We start from the raw sequence: 24,499 nt of genomic DNA, 5'->3' as shown, positions 1-24,499 counted from the left end.
TGGCAGGGCAGGGGCCTCCCCACACCTCAGGCTGCAGAAGTCCCGGTGCCCCGCAGTCTGTCAGGCCTGGGCAGCTTCGCACTCGGTACGCGGGCTTCGTGCGTCCGGCTGTGGGTCTGACCCCCACGCGTGCGATTCAGGGCCGCGTCGCAAGGCTGCGACACCCCTGCACCGGGAGCGCAGGAACACTGACCTCAGCCGCTGAGCGGAAAGTGCTGCTTTTCACGGTCTCGATTTGTAGCTCATTCCTCACAGAAAATTCTCACTTACTTGAAACTACACTTTTTTTTTTGTTTTTAAATGTAAAAAAATCAATAAAACCACGAGAAACATGTGAGTGATGCTCCAGATGTATGAAAAATTGCAAGTGTACCAGGCTTAATTCCTCCCAGAACTCTTGAGAATGCAGGAATATCATCTGTTATATTATCCAGGGTGTATTCCATTGATTATTACATTCCCTCCATCTCTGTCAGGGTTTTATGCCTCCCGGCCCAGGAAATCCAGGGGCTTTTCAAGCTGTTTAGGATCTGAAGAAGACAGTGGGACTCTTGACTGGTTCTCTTCCACTAAATGTCTCATAGAAGGATATGGCAGTTGGAATTTTGTCTTTAAAAAATATGTGTATTACTATGATAGCAATACAATTTGCCTAAATCTCCAGTATCGCAACCACAATAATCTGTTTCTTAAAATAAATACCATTATTAAATGAGCAAAATAATTTAACAACAGCTAATACTAATCCAACAGGGAAGTCTTAACTAAAGCAGTCTGAAATCAGAAGTATAACTAGGGGTAAGGTCACACTACAGATCAGCTGTGATCACTATTCTGAGCAGAATCAATATTTCAATGTATATAAGAAAAAAGTACTCAAGTGAAACCGTGTCTGCAAATGAAACTAAGAAAAGAAAGACAAGAATGGAGTATTTCCTGCTCCTGATAAACAACCAGGCTTTTGAGTAAGTTCTGGGTGAAATCTATTGCATGGATCAAATTGACTGACTAGGTTCACTGGACAAAAAGAAACAATTGACAGTTCATTTCTCATTTTACTGTACTTATTAATTTCATAAATATGCAGTGGAAGATGGAGTACTAGCATGGAAGAATCTGCTTAAATTTTAATACATTTTGTGGTGTTGTCTCCATTTTATCTCTCACATGTGGGGGAAGACTTTTACAGCATGATGGGCTTCTTGTGGTGTCCAAAACTGATCAAAATAAAGCCAATCAAGCAAGTGGTCTTTCCCTCCTTCTCCTGCTACTTCTGGCTGTACATCCATGCAAACTCATCTTTCTGACCCCAGTTCTCAACTTTCATGCAGTGAGCCAAATGTTCTTTCTTACTTGGTAGAAAACAAACGCAGTAGACATGGATGGAATAATGCTTTGCCAGTTCAGTGAGCTCACCAAAGTGAGATGAGTGTGAGAGCTGATGAAAGACCATGGACAGAATCATACTCTGGAAAATCTCATTTTTAGGCTTTGGCTTCACAGCAGCTGAAGTCAAACTGAGCGCTGACTGTCATGGTCTTGCCCATCTGCTGCCCCTGGCTGTGAATGCCTGTCCTTGCCTTCCACCTGACTGATCTTGCTCCGAGTCTTCAGTTGCCTGAGTCTTTGGGACACTATGCATTTTTTGTTGGGTCAGTTTTACTGCTGGCTGATCCCAGATCTCCGTGGGGCTGCCAGTGTCAATGGCGTTAGTGGACAGGAAATAATTTGGGGTGATGGGGAGAAGCAGTGGGAGAGCTTGTTTTTTCCCAGGACCCTGACCCTGCCTTTAGGCTGTATGCTCATTGAGCTGCGTGAATATTTTTGCTATTATTTTCCTTAATCAAAAATATACGGTGTACTGAAAGCACACAACCATTTTCTTTTAAGTGGAAAGTACATGATTTCCTTGTGATTTCTCTGCCAGCACAGGATTTATTTCCTGCAGAAGGCCGTGTAAAGTTAATTTAGCTTCTCCTCTTACTTTAATGAAACTAGAAGTCTGTCAGGATTCTGAATACCTACTTCTGACATATGAACCAGATGTTTTATACATATCTGTGTGCTGTTCTTGTTTAACAGCCAGAAAGCCCTGAGTGCCACTGGAGGAGCCACACTCCCTCCCAGAGCCGCTGTGTGCACAAAACAGTAAAAGACACCAGGGCTGCCTGGGACTCGCTGCTGAGGTCCAGTCTGCGGTGGCCCGAGCCCCGGCAGTAACCTGGCTCTTTCACAGTACTCCTAATTACTCTACAAAATTTTTGCTCACTAGTTTCAGACTAGTGTCTGGTGTAATGGTTTTGGTTATTTGAATCAAGACTTCCAGTAATGACGAGGTGGGAGGCACAGCCAGTGAGCACCGGACCGTGGAACAAGCAATGCCAAGTTTATTTTTGGTACAGCTAAAACTGCCAAAAAATCCTGTCTTGCAAATGTATTTCGGGGAATACTCTTCCACTGGCAGGAAATAGGATTGAAAAGTTCTGCTTTGGTTGATACTCTAAGCATCAGATACAAGTATAAAATCCAAATATTTATCCAAATTTAGTATTCTGGAGAGAATAGTAAAAATTCCCCAGGTAAGAGTGACTATAGATTTTGAATCCATTGATTAATTACTTGTATGTTTTCTACATTATGGTTAAAATGGCTAATTTGTTTGCAGGTTCAGTATTTGGAATGTGACATGGGATTTTGGGTACAGCAGGTTAAGGTTTTTATTTTATATATGATAAAATTTTCCAAGTTTTTCCTGTCACCCTTTGCTTTTCAGCAAATAGTCTCAGATGTGGTAAACTGTCAAGACCAAAATTGTCACCTACAAGGATGGATTTCTAGATGCTGTGGCACAACAATTTCATTAAAATTTAAGGAATAGCTAGGACTTCTTCTTAGCTGCAGAAGCAAAAAAAAAAAAAAAAAAAAAAAAAAAGGAAAGTAAGCAAGCACTGTCAGTAACTTCTATATCCTGGAGAGCACCATGCATCCCTCTCAGGTCCTGTTAGTGCTGAAGGCCAGAGAATGTAGGAATGTATAAATATTGGAATGATAAATGAGTCTTACTCTAGAAAAACTTTCACATTAGTTCCACACAAGATGTTTGCAAAGAATATGCTAAACATCATTATGTTGGCACTCCTAAACCTGTTGAGGTCTGGTTTATACTCAACAGCAGAATGGACTTGCAACTGAGACAGCCACAGCCACCCTTGTCAAATATTTTCAGTTGAGCGACTGCAGGCATTGCTTGTATTACATTCAAACTGTATGTTGGAGCATGAATCCTGGATCAGACATTGTCTACCAAGGAAGCTGCATTTCTAGCATAACTGTGTAGTGCTACGCACTGTCAGCCTTGGTCTCATGCTTTTGGCCTTTGTCTCCTGCTCCACAGGCATTACTCTACCACATTCTGCATTTCTGCTCCACCTGTTTTCCTGCCTCATGCAGATACTCTGTAGGAACAGCCTACTTTTAATGAAGTCTGTGAAAATCAGTCAGGTTTTGGGTGGCAGACAGAGGAGTCAGATGTACTGGAGTGCAAAACATGGAGGGAGCTAATTGGTGCTGCAACCTGTGATGCAGTGTCCTCACTCTTCTTGTAGGTGTCCTAGATCCTGAGGGAACATATGGGAGCTTCAGAGAACTTCTGTGAGCTCTTCTTCAGGATGCCTGCTAGATTCTAGAGATACTTGCTGCTAGCCAACTCTAGCCATTCTGAGTCACTTCTGTCAACTGTTCTATATGAAACATGCTCTGATCTGAGTGCAGGACCTGGAGGGCAGCTCCCAGAAGCAGTGGTTTCTGCAGCAGCTTGGACAAAGAGGGGTGGCCAATGTTAAGTGTTCAGGAATGGTGGGGATGTGCTGCAGGGCATAGTACCCAGTACTAAACGGAGTTTGGGGCCAGGTTTGTGTCCTGGTACATCGGTAGCCTCAGCCCAGAGCAGGCTGCAGAGGAAGGGTACAAGCCCTCTAGATCTGAGGCTGGCGGGAGCGTGCCTGTGGCTGTTCTTTGGAGCTGGGGCAGGCGGGCAGTATCCTGCCCTGCGGCAGTGCCTGTTGGTTGGGAAGCTGTGGTGCTGAGGTACAGAGCTGCAGGAGGTCAGCAAACTGTGCTGCATCAGGGGAGGACTGACTTTGAGAAAGTTGTGTAGAACATTCTATTAGTTAATGGGGTTTATGTCCATTTTTTATTTCATAATCTGTTTGAAAAGCAATGACTAAGAAGAAAGCAGAGTCTGTTTATACAAAAAGAATGACGAATGATCTTCCTTTGCCTCATGAATTTTATCAGGCACTGCTGACACTAACTGTTCAGGAAGCATTTCATATCCAGTCATGTCATTTCTCCCATGTTCTGTCAAGGTTTCTTTGTCACTAAAGTTGTAGAGGATGACATCGAAATATCTCTTGGAAATTTTTCCATCTTTAAGCAGCATGGCATTTTCAACAGAAATCTTGGCAGTTTGAAATGTAAATATGTCACACTTTTGCAGAGTGTTTCAGAGTTTTTACAATGACACGCTACCCAAGTCTCCTGAAGTAACTGAAAAGATCACTTTGTAAGATACTTCAGCCCTCACAGATGAGTGAACATCTGATTCTTCATTTTGTTACATTCAAAAAGAGAAATAATTTGAATGAATAAGTTTAAAATTCAGATGTTTCAAATACTGGAATGTGCTGACAATAACTTCCTTCTCCAAGCGCTAGAGGAGCCAACAAGGACGGGTATCGTGCCATGCTGAATCTTGTTCTCACCCGCAAGGAGGAGCTGGTGGGGAATGTGAAGCTCAAGGGCAGCCTTGGCTGCACTGACCATGAAATGGTGGAGTTCAAGATCCTTAGGGCAGTGAGGAGGGCATGCAGCAAGGTCACTGCCCTGGACTTCAGGAGAACAGACTTTGGTCTCTCCAAGGATCTGCTTGGTGGAGTACCATGGGATAGAGCACCATGGGGTAGAGCCCTGGAGGGCAGAGGCACTCAAGAAAGCTGGTTAATGTGCAAGGATCACTTCCTTCAAGCTCAGCAGTGATGCATCCCAACAAAGATGAAGTTGGACAAAAAAGCCAGGAGGCTGCATGGATCAACAAGGAGCTGCTTGACAAACTCAAACACAAAAAGGAAGCCTACAGGGGGTGGAAGCAAGGGCAGGCAGACTGGGAGGAATACAGAGAAACTGTCCAAGCAGCCAGGGATCAGATTAGGAAAGCTAGAACCCTGATAGAATTAAATCTGGCCAGGGACACCATGGGCAACAAAAAAAGCTTCTGTAGATACATACGTCAATGATAAAAGGAAGACTAGGGGAAACATGGGCCCTCTCTGGAAGGAAACGAGACACCTGGTTACCTGGGACATGGGGAAGGCTGAGGTACTCAGTGACTTTTTTGCCTCGGTCTTCACTAGCAAGTGCTCCAGCCACACTGCCCAAGTCACAGAAGGCAAAGGCAGGGACTGGGAGAAGGGAGCATCACCCACTGTAGGAGAAGATCAGGTCTGAGACCATGTAATGAACCTGAAGGTGCCCAGGTCTGTGGGACCTGATGAGATGAGTCCATGGGTCCTGAGAGAATGAACTGGTGGATGAATTGGCTAAGCCACTGTCCATCATGTTTGAGATGTGGCAGTCTGGTAAAGTTCCCACTGACTGGCAAAGGGGAAATGTAATGCCTGTGTGTAAAAAGGGAAATAAGGAAGACTTGGGAAACTAAAGGCTAGTCAGTCTCACCTTGCTGCCCAGCAAGATCATGGAGCAGATCCTCCTCAAAACTCTGCTAAGGCACATGGGAAATAAGGAGGTGATCAGTGACAGCCAGCATGGCTTCACTAAGGGCAAGTCATGCCTGACAAATTTGGTGGCCTTCTGTGATGGGGTAACAGTGTTGATGGATCAGGGAAAAGCAACTGATGTAACCTACCTGGACTTGTGCAAAGCTTTTGACACTGTCCTGCATAACATCCCTGTCTCTAAACTGGAGAGACAGGGATTTGACAGGTGGACCACTCGGTGGATAAGGACTTGGCTAGACGGTTGCACTCAAAGAGTTGTGGTGAGCAGCTTGATGTCCAAGCAGAGACTAGTGACGAGTGGCAGTCCTCAGGGGTCCGTTCTGGGTCCAGTGCTGTTCAGCCTCCTTGTCAGCAACATGGACAGTGGGATTCAGTGCACCCTCAGCAAGTCTGCTGATGACACCAAGCTGTGTGGTGCAGTCAACATGCTGGAGGGAAGGGATGCTGTCCAGGGGGGCCTGGACAGGCTTGAGAGGTGACCCTGTGTGAACCTCATGAAGTTCAACAAGGCCAAGTGTGAGGTCCTGCACCTGGGTTGGGACAATGTAAAGGAGTGAAGGCAGTGGGTTGATGAGCACTGATAACATGCAGCTGTGGCCTTGCCTCGAAGGCAGCGGGTTGATTGACATGGACAATGTGCAGCTGTAGCTTGGTCCTGCTAAGTAGTTGAATAGCCCTGAGGCTTGGATGGAGTAGGAGTGTGGTCTGACTTCTGGAGGAAGGAGAAACAGCGTGGACAGTAGAATCTGAACGATGGTAAAAGTCTTGTTGCAGCCTGATAGCTTGCTTGTGCTGCATCAGGGCAACCCCCAGTATCAATGCAGGCTGGGCAGAGGATTGAGAGAACCCTGGAGGAGGAGGAGGTGGTCTTGGGGGTTCTGGTGGATGAAAAGGTCAACATAGTGCAACAATGTGCACTTGCAGCCTAGGTGGCCAACCATACCCTGGGCTGCATCAAAAGCAGTGTGGCCAGCAGGTTGAGAGAGGTGATTCTCCCCCTCCACTCTGCTCTGGTGAGACCCCACCTGGAGTGCTGTGTCCAGCTCTGGGGCCCCCCACATGGGAAGGACACAGACCTGTTGGAGGGGCTCCAGAGGAGGCCATGGAGATGCTCAGAGGGCTGGAGCAGCTCTGCTGTGCAGACAGGCTGAGGGAGCTGGGGTTCAGCCTGGGGAAGGCTCTGGGGGGACCTTATAGCAGCCTGCCAGCGCCTAAAGGGGCTGACCAGAAAGCTGGAGAGGGACTTCTTATAAGGGCCTGAAGCAGTAGGACAAGGGGGGATGGCTTTCAGCTGGAAGAGGGGAGATTCAGACTAAATATAAGGAATAAATTCTTCACTGTGAGGGCAGTTAGGCACCAGCACCGGCTGCCCAGAGCAGCTGTGGGTGCCCCATCCCTGGCAGTGTCCAAGGCCAGGCTGGGCGGGGCTGGGAGCAACCTGGTTTGATGGAAGGTGTCCCCATGGCAGGGGCTGGAACAAGATGATCTTTAAGGTCCCTTCCAACCCAAACCATTCTATGATTTGATGATAACATATCTGGGAAAGAAATGGATTGAGATATGGTGAAAAGTGGGGAAAACGTCACCCAAGATAGGGACTTTGAGGATAAATGTGTGTCTTGATTATCAAAGAACCAAGGTGAAGCACTTTCAAATGCCTTTACAGTGACAGTGGCAACTCCTCATGGAGTCATTAAAAAAAAATATCAGTTTTTCTTTTGCTTATCTGCACTTTGATAGCTCTGGTATCAGAAGTCCTGGTGACTAACAGCTACTTCTGGGGCGTAATCAAAACCCTTGAGATTGTGAAGACAATCTGAAAATACTGGTGTGCTGGGACATTGTCCTCAGTTTCAGATAGTTATGTTTGTTAATTATAAGATACTGAGGAATGGGTATGTAAGTCCTGGTTTCTCTCTGTTCTCCTCTTGATCTTTCAAAGATGCAGAATGCAGTGTTCTAGCAGAGTAGCAAGGAGCCAAATGGCTTGTTAGTTGTTATTTTGTGAAATAATGTTGCAGTTAAGAGATTTTCAAGAATCGGGATCAAATCCTTTAATACGTTCCAAATACATCCCAGAACCTCCAAAGGAAATGAGGCTTATACAATCCTCCTACTTTTGTGTGCGTGCCATGCTGTGTGTGTCTCCACATCTGTATTTTTTAGCTAGTCTGTTGGCTTGTTCCAACCATTTGGTACAAGTAGGGCCTCAAGCAGATTAGTTTTCTACATTTTTTCTACACTACAGACGGGCAGCAGGAGATAAAAGACCTGGTTTATTTAATGGCAAGTGGCTCGCGGGGAGCAGTGTGGGTCCTTGTGGTCTTGTGTTTCCTTTACTTTTGGTCACTGCATTGCTCAGGCAAATCCTTCTTGCTGCTGTTCTGCCCTTGCCTGTCCCCCAGGCACTAGTTCTTGGCTCCCTTTGCTAGAAGCTTTCCCTGCACCTCCAGCCTGATATCTCCCTCCCAGTCTGTCACCTGCTGGCTAATGCTTCTGCATACAGATCTGAAGTAGCTGGGTGCCTTATGCTCTTAACCAGTTTTTTCTAGGAAAGTGGAGCTTATGCACGGTACTTTTTCTTTGCCCAACTATCTGATTTTTCTCTTCTCCACTCCACACCTTCCTTCTGTCCTCTGATAGAAGAAATACTCCTTCTATCTATTTGCCAATAAATTATGACTGACTTAAGCAATTTCAGCCAAGCTCGATGAAGCATAGACCTTCAAAGATGTTGCTCCAAGTTTTGTGAGAATTGGATGAAAGAATCCTAAATTCCTGCCTACAGTGAGGGAAAGGCAGTGTGGACTGTCGCCCAGGCAATCTCACTTGCAGGGATCATCTGGGCAGACAGCACAGGCTGGTGTGTCAGCGAGACTTTAGCTCAGAACCAAGTTTAGCACAAATAATCACCTCTCCAAGAAAATGATCTGGGAAGGTCAAAGTGAGCTGGGCGTTAAGCATGAGAGAGTCCTGAGTCCTGATGGGCAGGGCTCCAACAGCCAAACCAGGGGGAACGGAGAACCTTGACCACAGCTACTCCCAGGGCGCCACGGGATGGTGTACACTGTACATGAAACCCATCAACAGAGGCTCTCAGGGCTACCTGACAGGCAGAGGAGATCACTGTCTACAGCAGTGTGGGACTCATTATGGGATGCTAGGCAGAAGCATTTTGGGATTGCTTAAGGGAAGAACTAAAGGTGGAGGAAGGTGTGGGAATCAGTGGTTTGGGGAGTAGCAAGCATGGGAAAATAGATAGGTAAGGGGGAAAAAAGGCGCTGGTGATGTGCAAACAGATGTCATTATGTTTTTCTGGCCATGCCTTGTTCCTGGCCAGTGCAGTCAGTGTGTCTTCTAATTAAACTCTATTTCTGACTGTTTCCTGGTTTAAGGGATGCTGCGTGGATGTGTGTGTGCAGCGGTATGCATAGCAGCAGCTGGAGTGGGGATCATAAGTCTGGTCTGGACGCTGGAGAGGCCACGGGGTCAGGGGTTGGCTGGCTGGCTGTTGGGGGGGTCACAGCTCTGGACCAGCTGTCAGAGAGAACTGTCTGCATGTCTGTGTCTCCACGTGCGAGTGACAGAGCAGGGGACCAACGGGACAGCACCCAGCTAGGCTGTGCGCTTAAGGCCACTTAATGGATGGATCAACAGTGAGCGTGTGAGTGTGTGTGTAAGTCTGAGTACCAGCAACCAGGGGCTGTGGACCCCAGAGGCGGTATGTCCAGGTGCCAGCAACTGGAGAGATAAAGGAATCATGGCCAGCTGCTGGAGAGACCTGAGTGCCTAAGGAGGGGAACATACCATGTATACACTTCTGCACGCGACCCACTGATGGGCTTCCATCCTAATTAGTCACGGGGGCACAGGGTGGTGCTGTCTGTTTCTGTGCCAGCGCTGTTTTCCCTCTGTGCTGAGCCGCATGGCTGGCCACATGCGCTGGTGCATCACCCAGGCCTCTGTGCCTGCGGGATACGGGCGCAGCCTCACCCTGGGCAGGACCCTGGGACACTGCGCTTCCACAGTCTCACCTCTCTCAGGGTACCACATCTGGCAACCCCTGACGGATACAGATATTTGTGTTATTAAACCTCTAGAATGGTCACAATGTGATTTTTTTGTTTTTTTTCCCCCAGTCACTTAAAAGGAATAGATGGGATTCTGGGCTTCAGGGCTCAAGTTAGTATTTTCAAGAAGAATCGGTAAGGCAGAGATTAGTATTACCATTTCGTTTAGGTAAAATATTTTCCTTTTCTTTCATAAAATAAAAGCTTTTTTGAAAAAGATATGATTTAAGTAGTTTTAGAGCAAGGATTCCTGACTGTAGATTCCTAATGATTCCTAACTGTATTTTTCTCCGACAGATTTTCATCAAAACGGGCATTTTCCTAAAATACCCTAACAGCTGCATTTTTTTCTCAACACTTGGATGCATTTTCAGTTAACAGTGATGGAGACAGAACTGTGATACGACAGCACAGGCTGTTTGGAGTCACTGTCACAGAGCAGCTGGGACTGACTGCTCCATCAGGGAAGGTGAGCCAGGGGCCGAGAGTGACCGCCGCTGAGGCAGGGACCTTGCTGACCAGGACACTGTCCATCAGCGGCCGAGCTGGGCAAGCGCAGCAGGGTGTGGGTCACAAGGTCTCAGACAGGCAAAGCAATCACTCAGATCCACGGTCCGATGGGGGACTCCCGCCAGAAACAAATGGAGCCAGGGCTGGAGATACGGCCACAGTGTAGGTCCATCCAGGAGATGAGCTAACTGCAACATGGGTCCACAGCCTGTCCAGGAGGTTCTACGAAAGGCAAGAGCATGGCCGGGCACAGCTGCAATGTTCCTCAGAGACTGAAACCTGGAGCCTTACCCCGGTGGAGCTCCTGGCACGGTGGGCGGCAGGGAGTGCGGAGAGCCCCAGACCCCTGATGAGGCTGTGCAGAGTAATTAGTGCCTACTGATGCACTCAGGGCCCCAGCAGGCTGTTCCTTTTTTGCATCAAACTGAAGGGAAAGTTTTAAATTCAAAGAAGAACAACTTGAACACTAAAGAACTTGGCAGTACTGGCTTCACCTCCAGTCTTATTATCAGCAGCTGCGTCTTGGCAACAGGTCAGGCTTCAATGTTACAAAGCAAATTTAGAGGTAACCAGATGCTACTCATCCTCCTGTGTCTAGACATGCTCATGTTGTGAGTAAAAATAATTTGTCTAGGAGCTTAATGCATTAGGCTATTTTTAAAGAAACTCTGATATAGCACGTTTGTAAATTTATTACTAGATGTAAGCCTTGTTCGTGCCATTAGGTTTATTACTACTGCTCCACCTCTCTTATTTTCTTATATAACTGTTTGCTTTGTTTTGACTTGATAAACAAGAGTCATTACCACTATCAGAAATGATAAAACAAAAGCAGAGACCATTGTTCATAGCTTAATCACCTAAATATTATATTTACTCTTACATAGTGTTACTATTGTCTTGCAGTTCTTTCATATATGTAGCTTGGTTTCTCACCATTTTGGGTTTTCGCTGTCACATGAAAGGAATGAGCAAGTTATGGGCAGACTAACAAAGGGATAATAATAAATCCCTGAGAAAATGTTACTGAGGAGAGGAAGTTCATCTAACACCATGGCCAAGAATGAGGCAAACTAACATCTGCATTGGATTACAGTGCTGCAGGAAAGCTAAAATGAGGCTGTGCTAAAAGAAGCCTCTGTTAATCTTACTTGTTTTTTCCATTTCTCCTTTGTTTATACTTTCTTGGAGCCAAGGAAACACCAGTTTCTTTATTAACACAACTACCATCCAGATGTGCAAACAAGTGCTTGTAAAATCCCTTTTTAAAAATACATGCATCAGGACTAGGAACAACAACAAAACAGAATGCAAAACTTCAGGGATTTTTTGAGAAGTCACCTCTGTAAACACAAACTTTAACTGAAACAATCCCTGTGCTCTGCAGCAGCAGCTACGATGGCCAGAAACTGGCTTATTCAGTGCCCTCTCTCCTGCTGTTTGTAGCACTTCTAAAGGAAAGGGAAAACTCCTGAGTAAAAGAGCCGGAGCTCTGTGATCAGTATGTAGCCTTGGTCTTCCTTCTGGAAGGACTTTATAAATCTGCGTAGCCTCTCGTGTCAGTTGCATATTGGTCACACCTTACTAAATGCACTCAGTTTGAAATGAAAAATCTTACTGTTTTCTGCTTTTTGTAAGTTCACCTGTGTGCCAGATATCCAAATAAGATTTTTTTCTTTGCTGGTATATTACCAGCTGTCAAAATTGTCTCAAAGTAAATCCTTAACTACTCTTGTAAGGTTGCCCTTCTCATCTGGGCACTTCCCATCCTGCTCTCATTGCCGTTGCAGGTGTAACTGGTTGATACGTACTGCTCGGGGCAATACTAAGGAAAATATAGAAGCTAGATGTGCAGGACTGAGAAGGATAAAATTCTGGAAAATTAGCATTTTGTTGCTTTAGTTAGCAAATGTGATTGTTAAGCCAGTCTTCTGGGGTTTGGTGGCGGGTTTTTTTGGGGGTTTGTTTGTTTGTTTGTTTTGGTTGTTTTTTTTCTTCCAAGAAGAAAAAAATTACTCTCCTCCTCTATCGCTCTACAGTGCATACCTCTCATGCATGATCCTGACTGATGTAAAAGTAACATGTGCAAAAATATATTTTCCCCCTCATTGACTTCCTCTTTGCAAAGCACATAATTTGAAGGGTTTTCTTTTTCTTTTTGTTGGTGTTTTTATGTAACCAGTACATCAAAGAAGTGGCTTTTACACAGGTGTTGTGTAAAAGCTGAGGTTTGTGGCTGCTCCAGCTAAGCAAGACAGTTAGAAGGAAACCCTGAAACCCAAGTAAAAGGTATATATGTAGGTTTCAGGGATGATGGAAAGAAAACAGGAATGTCATCAGCTGGTTTGGTTAGGCACCAGTATGAAAAGGTTAGCTTTTCTTGAAATGTGTTATGGGTAAGGAACTAATATTTGATGTCTTGAGGAGTGACTAACAGTGTTCAAGTATTAACACCCAGTTTCTACTCCAGTAGCAGGTATCCCAGAGGGCACCACACCAGCAGCTGTACCTCCCTCTGAGGCTGATTACAGGTGTTTTGTTCATTCAGTGCTATCATGTAAACACGTGGAAACTTGAAACATCTTAATTTAAAACTGACAGAAAGCGCTGAAATTGAATAACAATCGATTTTCTTTTGCCCCATCTGAAAGCTAACTAGATTTCTAGAAAGCTCTAGGGATATGCTGCTTGTGTTGAGAACTGCTTGTTGAAGTGCTCAGCATTCACCGTATTGGCTCATGACCTTAAATATTTCATATTTTGCTAAGCTTTGACTAATTAGCACCTAAAATTTCCTACACAGGTTGTCTGCCTTAGGTTGTGTTATATGGAAAGCTTCAAATAATTCAATAATGTCTGATAAAAAAACTTCTGGAAAATCTTAAGAAGTTATGCAAACTTTAATCCATCAGTATCTAACCTCTTCACACCCTTAGTGGAACCGAATGGCTAAAATATTGAAAGTGTCTGTCTGTTCTTGGCTCATTGCTCTGAGCAGACTTTGGGGCTGGGTCAGAAGGGCGAGCAGAAGGAGCAGGCTCCTGACGGGGCTTCCTCCTCAGAGGGCTTGCTGCATGGAGCAGGGAGTCAGCCCTTTCCAGAGCCCAGAGAACAACTGAGTCCCTGAGGCAGCAGGATGGGGTAACATAGTGGGGGAATTGGTTGAAAGGAATGAAATGGGGCAGAAACTGGGTTTATGGTCTGTGACAACATGGACACGTGGGCAGGGACTGAGAGCTGGAAGAAGAGCGTGCTTGTCGTCAGGTGGGACAGTGCTGGAGTGGGCGAGGGGAGTGGGACTCAGGACCACAGGAGATTAGTATGTGCTTCTCTTCACTGTTCCTGGTTTCTGAAGCAATGAAATATGATGACAGAGTATTCGAGACAGAGTCTGATCAGTGTTCAGGTGATACAAGCCCATATATCAGGCAGGGATAAAACAGATGCTGAGTGAGTCAGCACTGCCTAATTTGTGTATTGAGCAAGGAAGCAAATAATGACACAGAATTTGGTAGATAAAGGTCATCATAAATAGACCTAAAAATTCAGATGGAGGATGTGGGTATGGCATTAATTCATTTACTATTTCTAAGTATTTTTTATTTTTTAGGAAGCAAGGAATGCATCCGGCAGAAAGCATTTGTAGCATCAAAAGGTAAGCCAAGCTTTTAAAGTAGTTTGTTTTTAACCCATAAACAAGTTGAAGCCCATTGCATCTCAGCAGCAAAGTGAGAAAAAAGAAAACAAGTGCTTAAGTTGACTTTTTAACAACAATCACAGCAATTACAGGTAGTGGGAGTCTTGATGGGCAGGAAAGAGAATTTAGACCCTTTTGGCAGAGCAGAGCTGTCAAAGGCAGACATTTCCTGTCCCTATAGTGGTTCTCATGGCTGGGGCAGAATGAGGCTCTCCCTCCCCCTGCACTGGTGCTCCTGCTGATATGAAGGTGGCAGAACTGAGCTCTGTGTCTGTTCCGAATGTATGTGGGTCCATCGGTGCACATGCACCAGACCAGCTGCTGCAGCACAGGAGGGCAGGGGGGAGGTCTGGTGGGAAGCAGCAAGTGCAGGGGGCGAGTTGTTCAGATAGAGGGTATAGGATGCAAATCTTTAGGAAATCAGGAAAAATACTCTGCATCTATCTGAAGACAGTAAGAGAAACAGACACGCTTTTATTTGTCCAAATATGTATTCAAGGACTACACAATTTATCTGGATAAAGCAGAGAAGTGTTTTGGTCACTGATAATTTCTTCTTTTTAACCTACAATTAAACCTTTGGATGATGGAATTTGTTGTTTCAGGAGATAGCTGGTGAAGGTAACCTTTTAATTTTATGTTTGAGGATGACACTTACAGGCTGTTTTGACAGAGCCCCTTAGCAGTGATGCATACACTGATGCATGGACACTGTTCTCTTTCTGCTGCCCTTCACAGCACCGTGGTCGCCAGCGCATCGCGGCGTACGGGCAGCAGAACAGGACGTGGCAGTGCTCCTGCCCCAGGCTGTGCCGGGGAGAATCGGGTCGATCTGATGTGGATGAGTTAAGCTTGTGCAAAGGCTGGCGGGAACGACCCCTGATGCTCTTTGGGCATGTGAGGCAGGTGGCCCAGAAGCTGCTGCTGGCCAGCCACATGGAGCATGCACTCTGGGCTGCGAAGGTGCGACTGAGGATGGCTGGAGGAGACAGCTGCGCCACCGGCGTTGGCTCTGCAGCCTGGGCCTGGAAAGAGAAGGAAGCGTGGCTGCTGGGGCAACAGGCAGGGCTGCAGCGTGGTGGTCCCAGTGCCAGGGCCTCATGCTTTATACGCAGGTCTGGTACGTTCCTGACAGTCTGACTAGTGATGGCAGAGATTTTGGGCATGTAAATAGCATGTCTACTTCTTTCTTGTTTCTGGAAAGAAGAGTTTGTTTACTAAGAATCACGTCTAGTTACAAGCCTCGCCTTGATCTGCATGAGTTGCTGCAGCAGCATCGAGTGGTCCTTGCTGGCGTGTCAGAAGGCATGCCCCTGTGTCACCTGGGGAGGGGGGAGGAAGGTTTTTTTTCATTTTGAACAAGTTATTTAAAAAGCATAAATGGGTGTGTTTGTGTGCCAAACAACTCTTCCTAAAATAAAAACAGTGAAAAAAGAGTCAGACTTAAAACATGTGAATCATATTGTTGCTCAAAGCTTATTTCACCCACATCTTGTTTTTTAAGATGTATAACCAACTTTTAATTTTAAATTTTGGAAAAAGTCAAGCACATGGGTAATGTGTTTATTTCTGTCTCATAACCGTGGGCGGTAGCTACCCTGTGACAGTCACAGGCAGCATAAGCACTCTTTTTGTCCTGCTGGCATTGTGTGTTTACTTTTTCTGGTACTTAAATGCCTACCTTTTCTTTCCCTTGCTCCCTTAAATAGCAGCCTTACTACCTGTGGGCGAGTTTCCTTTTTAACCTCTGAATCCTAAGGATTTTAACCTCAAGTCATTCCAGAGGTCTCAGCCAGAAAGCAATCAGAAGAACCACAATTTGTGATGGGACAACAGGCAATAAGGAAAGCAGAATGCACTATATTTAGAGGAGAGGGAGAACAGTTCACAAAATTACATTAGTCTGCCGCTTGGAAAGAATTTTCCAAAAATACGCTGATGAAGCAGAAACAGACAAACTTGGAGAAGAGCAAAGAATGCATTTATCTGCTGAAATGTGATGTCAGATACAGTGGTCATGTGCTGTCCTTAATTTTAAAGTTCTTTGATAGATGATAATCTCAAAGAAAATTATTCTTGAAAAAAATTTTTCCATTCTGTAAACTGAAAAGTGAGCCTTAAGACATAAAAATTGGCATTTTTATTTAAAGCAGTTTCTGCTTTGGAAGTTTTTTTTTATGTCCTTTTAGTCTTATGAATAGGTGGTATAGACTTTTTCTTAAAAATAATCTACCAACAGACTGTTGAAGATGATTTGACAATGCTTTGATTACTTCTTGTTTTGGTTAGAATTCATTCTCCTAATCATTACAAATATTTTCCAATTTTAAGACATTTGGATATCTTAATTTTCTGTAAGTAAAATAATGGCAGCTGAACTATTGGGTAAAGGAGATTTGAAGAGGGAAGAGAAATCTATTTCAGACATCCTTGTGACACTGCTACTCTGTGTTGGCAAATAAATCTGAGTTCCTGTAACATGGAGTTTTGTCACTTTGGAAGTGAAGTTTGGTGTTCATCAGAAATATATTTTCTACAGCACAAATAAGATTAGATCAGCCTGCCAGCAAATGTAGCCATAGTACACAGTGGCCTTGTCTGACTGACATTTTTCCACTGACAACTGGTGAGAACTGTGCCTGTCATACTTCATGAGATCAGGAATTTCTGTTCTTCCACCTCTGTTATTTGAACGTTGCAGCTTAATATGTGATGGCTTTTTTTTCTGAATAGGCCTTAGCTTTACTTTCTATCTTGGTTTCACTTTTTATGTGTGGATTTTATTTCAATTTTTTTTTTTAAAAGACCTAAATGCAGAGGAAATGTGTTTTAGGTCTTAGAGGGGAGCAACAAGGAACAGCATGAATATAGTATTCCTCCCAGAAAAGGACTCCAGACACTGACAACTTGCTGTAAGACCTCATCCCCATGGACAACACCAGAGTGAAACCACTGACATTAGCACCCAGAGGAGCAGTGGAAGGGTGAGCATAACACCAGAAAAGGGGTAGAAGCTAAGAAATATGTCTGTTTAAATTTTTAATTATATTATTGCTATTATTGCATCTTTTCCTGTATGTAAGTACCCTAGCTGCTTTATTTTTCACTCTTTTTCTGCAATAATTAGATGAAGACTAATGGTGATCCTTGAATTAGACTGTTAAAAATTCCATTATACTAGCAATATTGGAATCACAGATGGTTGTGGTGGGAAGGGACATCTGGAAGTCATCTGGTCCAGCCCTCCTGCCCAGGGAGGCTGGAGCAGGCTGCCTGGGACTGTGTCTGTCTCAATGGCTTTTGAATAGCTCCAAGAACAGAGACTCAACAGCCTCCCTGGACAACCTGTGACAGTGCTCAGTCACCTCACAAGTGTTTCCTGATGCTCAGAGGGACCCTCCCGTGTTTATCCCTGCTGCCGCTGGTCCTGTCACCGGGCACCCCTGAGAAGAGCCTGGCTCTGTCCCCTTTGCACCCTCCCACACGGATGAGATTCCCCTGAGCCTTCTCTTCTCCAGGCTGAACAGTCCCAGCCTCTCCTCATGGAGAGAGGCGCCAGTCCCTTAGTCATCTTGCTGGCCCCCCGTTGGACCTTCTCCAGCATGCCCGTACCTCTCACGTGCTGGGGAGCCCAGAGCTGGACGCAGGGCTCCAGGCGCGGCCTCACCGGTGCCGGGCAGGGGGGAAGGATCCCCTCCCTCAGCCCGTGGGTAGCAGAGAGGATCTGTAAGGCATCCCACCATGTCTCTGCAATTCCAACAGGGTTGTGGCCCTGCAGCTGCGCACAGGTCTATGACTCACCATGTCTATGCCTCACACTATGTGTGTAGTGTACATGCACCTCAGAGAGGCACCCCCAAGCCCTGGTTTGCCAGCAAGGGTCTGGGGTTTTCCAGTAATTTTCTTACCTGCAAATGCTGGAAGTGACCATGCTGAAGCCTTGTTTTGCTGATTTTGTGTTTCCTTCCTGACACATTGCCCCATGCCCTTTGCTTGTCAGCCCTGTCCCTCCCTCCCTCACAGGGCTGCTGATAATTCTGTCCTTCTACTGCCATTCCTGGTTTAAATTCCTTCTTCCCACGTCAGCCATACTGGTGGCAAAGATACCTTTGCCCTGCTTATTGAGGTGGGTCCCATGTCTCCTCACGTTCTTGGGTTTATTTATTACAGTTTGAGAGGTGTGCTGCGTCTTTGCCCATAAATGAGATTCTGAGTGTAACAACTAGATCTGGAAAAAAAAAGATGTTGCTGTGTTCTTTGCTATCATATGCATGTTATAAATACCAGGTCTCATGCTGATCCTTGTCTTGATCTAAATGTATATTTAGGACAAGTATGCTGGGTAATATCCTTGCACTGTAGGCATCTGAAAACCTTTTTCAATAAGGCCAGATTTTAAATTTTTATCTAAGCAAAGTACTTGTACTCCTTTTACCTGCGAAGGTGGATTATCAGTCCTGACCATGTTATGATGATGATTTATAATGTAGAAACTTGAGACAATAATCTAATGGTGATTAAAGATTTGACATTTGCAACACATTGTGGTGGGCTTACAAAGCAGGATTTCATATTTCTGAGAACCCCTGCTTCATTTGAACCAGTGATACAAGAGATTTGTCCCCGCGTATAGGGGAGCATGCTTTATACTAGTTTCTCTCGAGGCAGTCTAAAAAGTAGTCAATGAGGTCTCTCCTTGAGTCAAACTTTATGAATATTTTTAAAAGGAAAATATTTGAGCCAAGTTAGCTTGCACAGAATGGGGAGAGGGATTCTGGTGAAGCTTTTTACCTTCTATACCCTGTGGTAGGTCGTGTGTGTGTGTGTGCATGTCTGTGTGTGTAGGAGAAAATCTTTCTTCAGCTCAGCTGAACATGGAAACAGACGGCAAAAGTGCTGCATATAATTTTTTCTGGGTTTATTCATATAAAAGGAATGTATGACATTTAGTGTGAATAGAGCCTTTCAGTGCAATGCATGTACTTAATATAGATAAGACTTATTTTTTAAATATGCTTTAAAACTATGCACCCTTCTGCTAATGATAAATTGATTTAATATAGCAATAGGGTCAGTGTTGAAGTGCAAGTGAGTTTAAATTACAAGCAGAACATCCACTTATGCTTGGTTTTACAGTTGTCCCACACACTGTATTGAATAATTTCAGTTGCTTGCTCGGTTTCTGAACACTGACCAGTTTGAATTCTGGCTTTGTGCCTCATGCCAACACCATGGACTCTATCAGAAACAGTTCCGCCAGTTTTGGAAACGGTAATTTTTGTGACCCCATCAAATAATCAGTTAATAGCTCTAATGTTTTTGCATTTTAGAATACAAACTTAAAATTTGATAAGGGCATACTGACAGTCGCATGTGCCGTCAGAAGAACCGAATGCACAGCATATGCTGCTTGAGCTATTAGTACATGGTACAAGACAAGCTTTGCTAGCAGGTTTCATGGGTGCTTGGTTATAGCAGAAGTATCACAGACTAGAAGAGGTCCTAGTCATGCTACCTTGCTGAAGACTGAGTTTGTAGAAGGGAAATATGTATGTCTAAACACTTACTTCTTGGCTCCTTGTCACCTAGTGTGAAGTAGCACCCCCAGACTTCCCCTGCCTCCTGCTTCCCAGCTGGCTTGCTGTGTCCCTCAGCTTTGGGCTCACCCACCCCAAGCCTCCTGTCCCAGGCTTTTCACTCAGCCCTGTTCCCCTCTGGGAACACTTCTCATCCATCCCCCCACTAGCCTGATTGCCCCCATACCCATCTGTGTCTCCCACAGACCTGGTCTCTTCCCCTCTAAAAGCCACGTTCTAGCATAAGCATTCATGGGCGATTCCTTTCTGCCCAGGGCTTTGCTGCAAGCTTCAGGTCCCCGATTCCCCTTTGCCTTCTTTGCCAGACAGCTCCAGCTGTGTGAAAGATTTAACATTTTTTTCCCAGTGCTTTTTATAATACTGTGAGGGAGGGGTAGAGTAGGCGGAAACATTCAAATTATGTGAAATGAAGCACTAAAGAGCTCGAAAGTGCCAGAGTTCTTTGCCTCTGTGACCTTAATTTGTACCCTGCTGTAGGGTATGGTACATGCCTGTCTTCAGGTACATAAATGTACACTCTTACTCCTTCATAAATATATACTAAAACCAGCATTTATAGACTTCTAAAACTTTCTGTTTTGAAGGTGCGTTGTTTAAAGCAGGAAAAAGCAGAAAACGGGGTATTGAAGCATTTGTTGTGCTTGTGAAAGTGTATTACCAAGCCACCATGGGAGCAGCTGTCGAGGCGTGGTTAGCTGATGATATTCAAAGCCAAAATGCCGTTCAGCATTTCTGGATGAACGGGCATATCCTGAAGCAATCCATCACTTAAATGATGTACCCAGAAAGACTGACAGCAGTTTTTCAGGAAGCAGAGGCACAAGGAGTACTGTGCATGACCAGTTGGTTAAAAGAGAGGCCAAAAGGTGACACACATGCGGCCAGCCCTTGTAGCAGGGAAAGGTCACTGCTGTATTCTGCAGACATCCGCGCTGCCTGCCTTACCCAGTGAGGGCAAGCAGTTACATGGCTGCTGTGCAGTTAAGTTGCTGGTGAGGGTTTTTTCAATAAGGACTGGAGTAGATTATAAAGAATTACAAATGGATCCTCTGCAAGTTAATGAGTGGAGAATAAAATGGTAGATGAAATTAATTTCTTCCATTTGTTAGAAATGTGTTGGAAGAGGGAGGAGAAATCCTAATTATACATAGTTACCTCTTAGGAGCAAATTAACGAGCTTATGAGAGTTCCATGAAATTGTTATCTTGGCCACAGTCAAGAAAGTACACCAGCTGTGTTCCTCATTGGGAAAAAATACGGAGAACATTGCTACGTCACTCAAGAAATCTCGGGGTTATTTGCATCGTGCATTTATGGTTCCCCTGACTCCACCAAAGATCACAAGTGAGCAGAGGAACTCTGAGAAAGGCTGGAAAGGTAGCTGGAGGTGTGGGGTGGCTGCAGTACAAGAAATGACCATGCGAGTTGACACTCAGTGCAGAAAGGCAATGAGAGGAAGGGGTATGTAAAAGAAGATTCTGAAATCACAAGGAGCATGGAGAAAACCGAATGGGCAGTGAAGAGGTGACCCCTTGTGAGTGCAAGAACTTGGAGGTGTCAAAGAACATCAGCAGGATGCAAACTGAAAACAAAGCAGCAGAGTCGTCTTTACGAAAGGTGCGACTGAGCCGCGGGCCTCCTTGCCAAGGGATACAAAAGAGGAACCTTTTATTCTCTTCTAGCGTGGTTCTTAACTCACTCAGGCCTTGGTGCGTACTGCTTCTCTAACACTTATCTTGCACAAGAATAGTCTTATCGTTCTTAAATCCTACAATTATAGAGGCTAGACATGTCCAGCTAAGAAATTGGCATTGCAGTTGGGAGGAAAAACACAAACTTCTTGACAAAAAGGTGATCAGAAATATAAAACACTCAGCTAGACTAACTCAGAGAATGAGGAAGAACTGCAATGGCAGAATTGTAGTATGCCATTTCAAATCTTATGGAATGCAATCGGTTGACAGAGCTGAGGAAAGTAAACAAAACTTCTGCCTGGAAAATGGAGATTTTTAACCAGCAGGAAAACACCAGCTTAGCTGGGGACAGCTGTAGCCAATGCTGAAGGAAAGCACTTACAACTTAATTCAAAGGAGCCCTGCTGTGTTTGAAAAGGGCGATTCAAACAGCAAGATAAAAGCTGAGTGGATGTGTACAAATGTCACTGCCCTCATGGGGAGCCTGACACAGGCAGAGCAGGTACAGCCAGCCTGGCGGTATTCTGTGATCCTTAGGGCTGCGGAGGAACACTAGAAACTCAAGAAATCTCAGAGCCCTGCAGGAGTGAGGGTAATACGCTGTTTGTATTTCGGGATTCCTCCACTGCTGTCCATGTAAAACCAATGGAATGCAGAGGTCAAGAACATGCTTTGCCTTGCCTTCCTTTACCCAGTAGCCAGACATCCATGTTAAAATATCCAGAGGAAACAAAAGACTCTCTCAGCTGAATTTGATGTAGATCATCTGCCTGAACAGTGTATTACTTGTGGGAGAAGGAGAGGTGCTACTTCCTCTCTTCTATGGGTTTTCTAAAATCAGAGGAAAAATCCATCCAATTGTAAACAATAGAAGAAATTTTATTTTTTAAATGAAATCTTTGCAGTTTATACTGTAAAAAATCCTTGCTACATAGTCACCTCAATTTTATAAATCTGGAGCCTGATCATACATTTGTCTCCAAAATGTTAGTCTACTGTAAGACATAAAAGCAGACATGTATTTCGGCCATATATACCACACAAAAACTATACTTCAACAGGACGCATTATGCAGGTGAGCCTCTGACATTTGATGTACAGAGGGACAGAAGAATTACTATTGAAAGAAGGAACCAAGTTAAAAAATAGTTTTATAGGGCTAATAATGGCTCTTGGTAGTATTGCTAAAGAATACCTGAAAAAAAATGGAAAAGTGAGCCAGGCTTGTAGATACGTATGTTTTACAAGAACACGTAAAAACCCTAGTGTTTTCTCCTGGGATAACATATACATAGTGTTCCTACATAAAGGCATAAAATAAATGCTTTTGGTGTATTATTTGCACAAGTGTTGCAGACTGTGTTCCTATAAGCAGTGTTGCTGGTGGTGATAGCAATGGAGAAACTTCAGGGAGAGAGAAAGGAAAGAGCTGACAGCCTAATGTAGAAACAATGAATGGTGAAACCTTTTTCAGCCCTGATATAGTACTATGGAAGAGAAAAAAGGGGGGCCTTGGTCCACTGAAGAAGATGAAACAATGTGTGTTTATAATAAGAAATTTTAAAAGATAGTTTGATCTCTTGCTTCCTTATCATTAAGCAGAAGGCAGATAGTGAATAATGCTGACCTGGGACTCAGCTAAAAAATATACCTGAGGGGAGCTGACCTGTTGTGGTTTCTAACCTAGGAGGATAGTCTGGGGCAGAATCAAGATTCTAGTTTTTCTTATTTAATAAAATAAAATCATAAAACCCAAACAAATACCCCCCCACCCCCAAACAACCAAACCACATAACACCAAATACTCCTCAAAAATAGTCAACAAAGCAAAACCCCCAAAGTCAAGCATTCTATTCGTGGTGCAATGAAATTCTTCTTAATTCTGTTTATTGCTTGGGACTGTCCTTTCATTACTGCAGAGATCTTTACTCCTCTCTGTCCTCTGCGCCCCATCCTAGGTAAATCTAGTTTTAGTTTTGAATCTCCTAAAGCAACCCTCAGCACCTGCCAGCTTCGGTCTACCAAGAGCCCACCGAGGTTTTTCCATATGCAGTGCTCTCCAGGCTCCCTCCTCTCCCAGTCCAAAAGTGACAATTGCAGTCTTTGTTAAAAATCTTATGACCTAAATATTGTCTGATTAATCGCAAACTTATTTTTGCAAAAATTCTTCCTTGAGCAAGAACTGGCTTTGAAGAACTACATGTGGAAAAAAGGCTTTTCATGAAGTTAAAGGGAGGGGTGAAATAACACTTTTAATGGAAACTATTAGAACTGCTTAGTTGTAGGATCTCTGTAGCAGGCACATATATGTACAGCTGCTAAGGTAGACTAGATACACACTCTTAATCTACGTGCAGGGTGTAACTCTTTGTAGACAGGAGTATTAAACTTGGACTGTTTGTCAGAGAAGAGGGTGTGTTCGAAACGTCTCTGCAGGTGACAGGAGACCTGGGCAGTGGGGCTGCAGGGTACCTGGGGCTGCTCTGTCCTGCTCCTCTCTTCAAAGTTGCTCCTGTTAAAGTTTGGTTACAATGGCCAGAGAACGTCCCATTCCATATAAGAATGCTTATCATTGGCTATATAATGCTGGCAGGAAGGATGTTTTGGGTCATGCGTTATCGGGTAAGTAAGTGGAGGTTGGGGGCTGGAGGTTGGGGGCGGGTGGTGGGGGTGGGGAGCTGGAGAGGCTACGCTGCTGTCGCTCAGGGTACACAGCAGTTAAAGACAGTAACGGGATAATGACAACGTGGGATGATGTACAGCAGTAAGGAGTGTCCATCAATAAATAAAGTATGAGATTTTCGGCAGTGGTCTGGCAGGAAAGTAAGTCTGCACGGAGTCGTATTTCAGAGCTGGAGCAGTGAGCTGCCGTGAGTCACAGCGCCTGAGAGCTGCCTTTGTTCCACTTGTGCCTGGATGCTGGAGGAGAAGCAGCAGGCTCCTGCTTTTATTAACTTTTTATTTTCATAGACATAAACCCCATGTGCACTGAACTTTTTCCTCATTTGAGGTCTTTCAACTGACTTTCAAAAAATGCTCTCATGGTAAGAAGTCTCACTTCTAAATTTTACTTTTTGCTTTGTTTTTTAATTTTTCCCCGTGTGGTTCTGTATTACACTCTTTGGTTTCATTCTTT

The 24,499-nt window shown here is 44.5% G+C and overlaps 1 protein-coding gene across 8 annotated transcripts in view; it reads left to right on the top strand.

Moving 5' to 3' along the window:
- Positions 1 to 24,499, top strand: part of COL15A1 (collagen type XV alpha 1 chain) — a 171,947-nt gene continuing 147,448 nt past the window's right edge. For 7 of the 8 annotated variants that reach the window (XR_013927186.1, XR_013927187.1, XR_013927188.1 and 4 more), the window contains exon 1: positions 1 to 24,407. Coding sequence is in view for 5 of the 8 variants with exons in the window: in XM_080381190.1 (XP_080237316.1) it covers positions 24,397 to 24,407 (11 nt within the window). In the remaining 3 variants the exon portion in view is untranslated. The remainder of the gene's footprint in view (positions 24,408 to 24,499) is intronic. The other variant, XM_080381193.1, reaches the window with a different exon arrangement.

Source organism: Falco punctatus (assembly GCF_963210335.1).
Source record: "Falco punctatus genome assembly, chromosome: 3".
NCBI lineage: Eukaryota > Metazoa > Chordata > Aves > Falconiformes > Falconidae > Falco > Falco punctatus.
This window is presented reverse-complemented; position numbering and strand designations above follow the sequence as displayed.